Raw genomic sequence first — 9030 nt, forward strand, 5'->3', positions numbered from 1 at the left:
CTTATATTATGATGCAGGCCACGTGCCCAAGGAAACTCCCTTTCAACTGATTGGCTACTCACAGCAGATCCCATCATGGGAGTGATCACATATAAACACTGAGAATCATGGCCTAGCCAAGTTGAGACACAATCTTAACCATCACACTTACTAATACAGTAGAATTTTTTTCAGGGTAGCAATATGTCCAAGATCAAAAACTATAATCTCCCAACCTCCCTTACAGCTAGGAGTGGCTAGTGAGATATAAACAGAAGTTTTATGATGGTACTTTTAAAATGAGACAGACTTGTATGACTTGGCCCTTTGTCCTACTGTTCCTTCCTTTATGGAACACAGTTTCTCAGTGTTGGAAGTGGAGCAGTCATATGGTGATAATGAGCTGACAAGCATATGCTGAGGGTGACTGAGTGAAGAGTAAAAGAATATCCCTGATGTCATTATGGAGCTGCTCTACCAGTCCTGAACTGACTCCTCTATATTTTTAAGCCACTGTTTTTCAGGTTTCTATTAATAGCTGAATATAATTAACTGATGATAATGAAGAATTTCACAGATTAAAAAATATAAAAGTATATTTCTAATGTAAGTTATACATCTAATGTCAGTATACATCTAATGTAAGTTCCAGAAAGGAGATTAGAGGGGTAGAAGGGAGAAGAAATATCTGAAGAAATAATGGTTGAGAATTTTCTGGAAGTAAAGAAAAACATGATTCTTCAGGTTGAAAGTACACTGGGTATTGAGTAGGATAAATAAAAATAAATCTGCACTTAGACACATTATAGTGCAGCTGCAGAACATGAAGGACAAGGAGCAAATCATAAAAACTTCCAGAGAGAAAAAGATTACTGACAATGACCCACTGACAACTGTTATCAGCAACAGTAGATACTGGAAGATTGCCAGAAGACTATCTGCAAAATTGCTGAAGGAAAATAAATGTCAACCTTAGTTTTGTATCTAGCCAGATTATTATCTAGTACATACAGAGACTAAAAAGCTGATGTAGCATTACTGAAAGAATTACTAAAGGATGCGTTTTGAAAACAAAGCAAGTAAATTCAGAAGGAAGATGTGAGATACAAGAAATAATTATGAGCTCAGAAATTGATGAAACATGTTGGTAAATTTAATTTAATATTGATTGTAAAATTTAAAAAAATTCTTGTAGTTTAAAAAACCTCAAGCTACCCTGAACAACAATATAAGATATGATGGTGTGTTCCATAAGGAAAATGTGGTGTGGTCTTGAATTTCTTAGATAAGGGGGTAAAAACACCAAATAACTTGAAAATTTATTAGAAAAGTTAATTGCCAAGTATGAATTTAAAAATTTTAAGGGTAAACACTAAAAGTAGAGGGGGAAAGGGAAATATAGAAAACTCTAACTCTGAGAAAAAGAGCAAAATAATTCGCGTGGTAAAAGATCACGAATTAATGTGATAGAAATAAATTCAAATATATCAGTAATTACAAAAACTGTGATTGTCAGATTGTTATTTAAAATCCTACTATTTGCTGATTATGAGAGACACACCTAAAACTTAAGAGAGAAGGTTGAAGGGAAAGGATGGAAAAGTATATACTAGTCAGATAGCAACCAAAGGAAAATTGACGTGGTTATATTAATATACAAAACAATATGAACTTCTGTATGCAACAAAGGACTTGCATCCAGTATACGTAAAGATCTCTTACAACTCAGTAATAAAAGACACATAACCCAATAAAAAACTGGGCAAAAGATTTTAATAGACTTTTTACCAAAGAAGATGTACAGATGGCAGGTACATGAAAAGATTTTCAACATGATTAGCTATTAGGGAACTGCAAGTGAAAATCACAAGAGATACTACATACTGTACTAGGATGGCTCAAATGAAAAAAACTGGCAAAGATGGAACAACTGGAATGCTCATACATTACTGGTGGGAATGCAGTCATTTTGGAAAACAATTTGTTCCTTTCTATAAAGGAAAGGAAAGAAATATATATTCAATATTTTTGAAGTTTTACATATGTAATATATTCTCAACATGTATAATGCAAAAATTAATGCAATTACTCAGAAGTTGACAGATTAATTGTCGTAGTGGAGGAGTTACAAACTATCTCAGTATTTGACGTTATTTTCTATACTTTTTTGTGTAAAACATTTCATAATATTTAAAGAAAAGGAAAAGATTATTCTAAAACAGTATCTGTTCATTTCAGTAAGATTATTTTGACACAGACTCATTCAGTTACAATAGTTTATTACTAATGTTTATTACATACTAAAAAGAGTCATGTTCTGCATATCACATCTGAATGCTATGAAAATTATTTCATTTTAATGGCTGTTTTATTGTGGTAAAGTATAAAACTTACTATTTTAAGCATTTTTAAGTGTACAGTTCAGTAGCATTAATTCTGTTCACAGTGTTGTGCAACCATCACCACTTTATTGTTCAAAACTTTTTCATCCCCCTAGACAGAAATACTGTATTTATTAAGCATTTAATGGATCTTTTTAATGTGATTTTTTTCTCAAAGTATTTTGTATTTCTGCTACTTGTTTCAATTTTACTTAACACTAGAAACCTAATGATTTACAAATTTAAGTTGTAAGTTTCCAGCTGATTGGCCACAATTCAGTAGCTATGACATATCAAAGTGAGATGGCAGACAAATATGTAAGTGGTTCCACAACTATCAAAAGACTGTTCTCATCAAAGCTATAAAGGTTGGGTTGTTGGAGTTTTGGGGAGAATTTCTTTTATAAGAGCTGATACTGTGCTGTGAATCCCTACCACCATCCTAAATGAGTATAGGGAAAGTTCCTGCCTTTTTCCTCAAGCCTAGTGAATCGAGGTTTTAGCAAGACTCAAAGAGAGCTTGATTAGGGTCTCCTGCAGTAAGTGGGGCATAGTGGAGTGGTGTCCTGACTATTGACCAGGAAGTTTTGAGGATAAGAGATGTGCTTTCTAGCTAGAACATAGCTAATGTGTGGGGATTATTATGCATTCCTAGGGTTTGTTAGTGTGTGACCTGTTGGCGGACGTGAACAGAGAGAGGTCACAATTACATGTATGAGCAAGTGCATGTACCCTCTGTGTGTGTGTGTATGTATGTATTTTCTCTTAGAGCTTGTCTAGTAGGGCCACCTGGAGGGACAGAGTGGCCTCACTGGAGGACAAACTCTAAATGGACCACCAGATTCCTTCACGTCTGAGGAGGGAGTAGTTGACTACTGGAATAGCATGTATTAGCCAGGTCAAGGGAACTCTTTAAGTGAGAGACCATGGGGAAGTGTCCAAACAACCCTCCAAAAGGTCTAATGAGGAAAAGCATCTGCATTAAAATCTGCCAGACCCAGAGAGTGTGAAGTCAATTTATGACTCTGCTAGTCTAGTAAGAACTTCTGGATTTAACTTCCCTGTTCTTCCTCCCTCTTCACTCCAACCCTGGAGGAATTCAGAAACAGCATCTAGCCCAGCACCTCAAAGGCAGAGCAGGAGGTGAATCTGAAAAGAATGACAGGGTACCCCTTCCTTGCAGGCAAGTAACTACCTGCAGTAGTGTGCCCCAGTGTTGGGGGAAAGGAATGGAGAAGTCTTACGTTTCCAGTAGGAAATTTTGACTCTTACCACATGGGCCTGGAGAGTCTCCTGTTCTGAAACATGGCAAGCATTCTTGCATTGCAGGGACTTTATACTTGCTGTTGCTTGTGCCTAGAATGCTCTTGTCCCTAGTGGTTTCCACATGTCTTGGCTCCTTTACCTCCATAGGGTCTTTGCTCAAATGTTACATTCTCAGTGAGTTCTTCCTTAACTACCTTATTTATAGTTCAGACCACCCCTGCCCCGACCCTCTGTGAGCCTTTACCCTGCTTTATTTTTCTTCATATTACTCAGTACATAGTATGTTATACCACATCACATCACATTTTTGGTATTATTCTGTTTGTCCCAAATATATACTCCATTGAGGGCAAGGACCTTGTTGTTTTTTCTCCTGTTGTATCCCCAACTCCCAGAATAGTAGAATATAGTCAATCAACAAATATTTAATTACCAAATTGAGACTATTTTCTGACTTACAAGAGTAACAAATAAGTGTGTTTATGATTGTGCCCTGTGCATCCTACTTTGTCAATGTACATGTTAAGTATTTCTTTGCTTGTTTTTTAAATTGAGATATAATTCACATACCATGTAATTCACTCATTTAAAGTGTACGATTCAGTGGTTTTTAGTATATTCAGAGTTGTACAATCAATTTTAGAGCATATTCATGACCCCAAAAAGAAAAACCCTGTGCCCCTTAATTTACCATAATACTTCCAATCCCCCAACCCTAGGCAACCACTAATCAACTTTATAGATTTGCCTGTTCTGGATACTTCTTATAAATGGAATGATACAATATGTGGTCCTCTGTGACTGACTTCTCTCACTTAGCATAATGTTTTCAAGGTTTATCCATGTTTTAACACATTATCAGTACTTCATTCCTTTTTATGGCTGAATAATATTCCATTTTATGGGTATTATTATTTTGTTTATGTATTCATCAGTTGATGGACATTTGATGTTTCCACCTTTTGGCTATTATGAAAGAATGCTGCAAGGAACATTCATGTATGCATTTTTGTGTGGACATATATCTTTAATTCTCTGGGATATATACCTAGCAGTACAGTTGGATCATATGGTAATTTTATGTTTAACCTTTTGAGGAACTACCAGACTGTTTTTTAAAGTGGCCACACCATTTGACATTCCCATCAGCAGTGGGGTTCTAATTTTTCCACCTCCTCACCAACAGTGGTTATTTCTTGTCTTTTTTATTATAGCCATCCTAGTGGATGTGAAGTGGTATCTTGTGATTTTGATGTGCACTTCCTGGTGGCTAATGATATTGAGCCATTTCATGTGTTCACCGGCCATTTCTGTATCTTCTTTGGAGAAATGTCTATTCATATCCTTTGTCCGTTTTTAAGATGGATTATTTTTCTTGTTATTGTTCTTTGTTTTTTGACTAGGCTTTTTTTAATGGTTATGGTTTTCTCCCTCCTCTCCCTCTTTCAGGTAGAAGAAGTGAAGCGACGGCAGTACTCGCTTGCATTCAGCTCAGCTGGAGCCCAAGCTCAGACCTGTCATGTCAGCTTTGAGACTTTGGCCGAGTGCCAGAGGTGGCAACGGCAAGCATCCAAGGTGATAAGCTGTGAAACAGCCTGATGAGGATATAAGAATGTAGAAGGCCCAATAAAAATGTATTTTGAAACTGAACTTACTCCCAAGAGAACAAATTATAATTTTTATGCATATTACTCTGGGCCTTTCTTAGTATATAATAAATGAAACCATGGGATACCATTGGAAGATACAAGGTCCTCATTATTTAGATTTGCATAATTCAGAATGCTTTCAAAAGTGTTTTCAGGTTCACTTACCTTTATAACATCTCTATGAGGAAGGTAGTGCAAATGTATCCATTTGATCCTTGAAGGAATTGAAACACAATGAGATTAAGTGATTTTCCCTCCATCATAGTAGTCAGTGATGGATGGAGCCGTTCCCTAACTTGTAAGCTAGGTGCTTTGTGGTCTATATTTATTTAGCACAGCCTTGATGAATCACTTCAAATTTGAACTTACTGGTAGGGCAGTGACTTGTAATCCTGTTACAAACTATTATTCTGATACGCTGAGGATAATTTGCCTTTCAGCATAATTTCTGCTTTTTAGCCACGAAAGATGAACTACTCTAAAAGTGTACTGGCAGTTTCCAAATTCTCTTGTTCTCTTAGCCATCCTTACAAAATTAACATCCCTACTAGAAAGTAGCAGAGCCAGTGTGACTGCAAAAAGACCACGTCTTTTCATACCATACTGCCTCCCAAAGCTTTGTATAGTTTCTGTGAATAATCTTAGCGTTACTTCTTGTATGAACTCTTAACTTTCCATCTTTATGATTTGTGGTTTTTTTTTTTTTACCTTTTACTTCTAGAGCCTTTACAACTTAAACCTTTTTGTTTTCAAGTAGCTTATGTTTTTTTTTTTTTTAGTAATATTTTACTGTGTTTTCGGTGAAAATTTACACAGCAAATTAGGTTCCTATTTGACGATCTCTACAAAAAATTGTTCATAGCTTATGGTTTTAGGGAAAAGTAAAAATTAGCTCATTACCTCTTTTTTCTTTCCCATCTTTTAATCTGCGCTTCTCTTTATAAATACCATTCCATCCTATGCTGGGTGAAAGACATTCAGCACTTGCTCCGATGCCTTCCTCTTTGATTTTATTCAGGTGGTGTCCCAGCGAATCAGTACAGTTGATCTCTCGTGTTACAGCCTTGAGGAGGTTCCTGAGCATCTCTTCTACAGTCAAGATATCACCTACCTCAACTTGCGACACAACTTTATGCAACTAGAAAGACCAGGCGGCCTTGACTCTCTCTACAAGTATGTCGGGAATTCTTTTCACTTATAAAATAGATTCCAGGCTAACATATTAAAACTGAATTATCATCGATATAAGTAAGTGACCATGCTTACCATTATGTATATATGTATGTACATATATGTATACATATTCTAAAATTTCCTCTCCACTTGGAAGAAGTACAATTTTTTATTTTTCCTCCCATAAAACAAGATTTGTACAAATGTTCTGTTATAGATACAGCAACAAATTGCCATTGGCCTCCTGGATAATCTTTTTACATAAATCATTGACAATGATGCCTGCTCTATAGCCAGGGTACGTTTTGAAAGATTCAGTATATGGGAAGTTATGAATCAAAAGGATCAAACTTAAAAATGACTTAAAAGAAAGTAGGCCTAATTTTAAGAATTCTACTCCCAGTGACAGGGCTTTTATCTTTCTTTTGTTCCTTCTCCCAATTCTTGAGCATGTCAGCTCTGAAACCTCTCTTCTAATAAAGGAACCATTTTCATGCCTAAGGGTCTAAGACCCACATATGTTTCCATCTCTTTTGTTAAAATATATTCTAATAAAGGAACCATTTTCATGCCTAAGGGTCTATGACACACATGTTTCCATCTCTTTTGTTAACATATATTCTAATAAAGGAACCATTTTCATGCCTAAGGGTCTATGACACACATATTTTTCCATCTCTTTTGTTAAAATGTATAGATCCCCCATTCTTACCCTTCACTCATCCTCCTCTCCCCCTCAATTAAAGCACTCAAAGAGGCTTAAATTACATCATGATTTAAAAGATAATATACATTAAAACGATATATTTTACATACCTCCTTAATAGCTATTATTTCTAGAATAATTTCCAAAAAAGCTCTGGGTGTTCTATTTATCTCATTTTATCAGAAAGTATGTTTTAGAAAAATATTTAGGCATAAGCCTGTATTTGGTAATAAGATAGCTATCTTGGTAATATTGCTGTATAAAAGTGAAAATAAGCTATAATTTTAAGGAGTGGGTTTTAATATTTACTTCTGAGTTGCTAATGAAAATGATCTGGATTACAAATTCTGAATTCAAGGCACCAAGCCAGAGGAACAATCTCAGAAATCAAAAGTTGAGAATTTGGAGGAGAAACATTAGAGTGAGATACCAAGGAGTCAAATCTAGAAGCAGGTGATAAAAGTCATCATCATGGAGAAAACCACTTTAAGCCTCACCATCTTGAACTAGTATAATAACTAAGTATAATACTCTTTAGACTTAATTACCAGAGTGACTCTTAATGAATCTACTTTATGGTGATACCATCTCTGGGTAAGACAATATAGATAATTTTATGTCTACAAACAAAATAGGAGCATTAAAAATAAGCATTTCATGTTGTATATTGGATCACATTACAGGAAAACTGCTTATCACATATGCATTTTCAAGCTCTAACTGACCTGTTCATTTCAAGTGACATTTGAATCGATGTAATTTTAGTATGAAAAAAGAAGTTGCTTATAATGAGATTTGATCTATATGTTTGTTAGCTATTCCTGTCTCCATGAGTTAATTAATTGTTGCAGTGTTGTTGTATGTTGCATGTTGCATATATAAGTTAAAAAAAAGGGCAGAGATTTCACACATATCAAATATGACTTGATACAAAAGAATAGTACTAGTATGACCTTTTTTCCTATATTTTCTACCGTTTTAAGAAAGAGAAGAGAAAAGAACTCTGATCACACTAGATATGGTATCCTTGATAGCACTGACTCTGTGTGAGTCATCTTAGTATCTTCTGTGTCAAGCACAATGTTTGGCATGTAATGAGTGCTCGGTAAGAACTTGTGGAATAAGTTCTGCAAAGGACGTATAAAATAGATCTTTTTGTCATGCAAAATAGATCTTCTTTTTGTCATTCAGTAGTATAATTTGTGCCTTTGCTCTTTAGATTTTCTCAGCTGAAGGGCCTGAACTTGTCCCATAATAAACTTGGGTTGTTTCCTACATTGCTATGTGAGATCTGTACCCTAACTGAGCTCAACCTTTCCTGTAATGGAATTCACCACCTGCCGAGTCAGATTGGCAATCTGCTAAAGTAAGTATCTGACTTACTAGATTTGTCTCTACCTTTACAGTGAAATAAATCATGTAATTTTTAGGATTCTAGTCAGCAGCAGTTTTTTATTTTTTTATTTTTTCCCATACAAAAATTTATACATACATTGTTATGTTACTCTAACTGCTGTCTCCATACTGTGACAGCACACTCCTCCTTTCCACCCCTGATTCCCCATGTCCATTCAACCAGCTCTTAACCCTCGCTGCCTTCCCATCTCACCTCTGGACAGAAGCTGCCCATTTAGTCTCTTGTATCTACTTGAACTAAGAGGCACACACTCCTCATGAGTATCACTTTATGTCCCACAGTCCAGTCCAGTCCAATCCCTGTCTGAAGAGTTGGCCTCGGAAATTGTTTTAGTTCTGGGCTGATAGAGAATTCAGGGGCCATGCTTTCTGGGGTTCCTCAAGTCTCATTCAGACCTTTAAGTCTGGTGTTCTTACTAGAATTTGAGTTCCGCACCCCACCTTTCTCCTGCTCCATCAG

The 9030-nt window shown here is 35.8% G+C and overlaps 1 protein-coding gene across 2 annotated transcripts in view; it reads left to right on the forward strand.

Annotated features, from left to right (window-relative positions):
* PHLPP2 (PH domain and leucine rich repeat protein phosphatase 2) overlaps positions 1–9030 on the forward strand; it is a 66064-nt gene that overhangs the window by 25759 nt on the left and 31275 nt on the right. Inside the window, exons 5-7 of one of the 2 annotated variants that reach the window (XM_004387784.2) lie at positions 5076–5201; positions 6294–6448; positions 8374–8520. In XM_004387784.2, coding sequence (XP_004387841.2) covers positions 5076–5201; positions 6294–6448; positions 8374–8520 — 428 coding nt within the window. The remainder of the gene's footprint in view (positions 1–5075; positions 5202–6293; positions 6449–8373; positions 8521–9030) is intronic. The other variant, XM_023741885.1, reaches the window with a different exon arrangement.

This window comes from Trichechus manatus, unplaced genomic scaffold, assembly GCF_000243295.1.
Source record: "Trichechus manatus latirostris isolate Lorelei unplaced genomic scaffold, TriManLat1.0 scaffold00194, whole genome shotgun sequence".
NCBI lineage: Eukaryota > Metazoa > Chordata > Mammalia > Sirenia > Trichechidae > Trichechus > Trichechus manatus.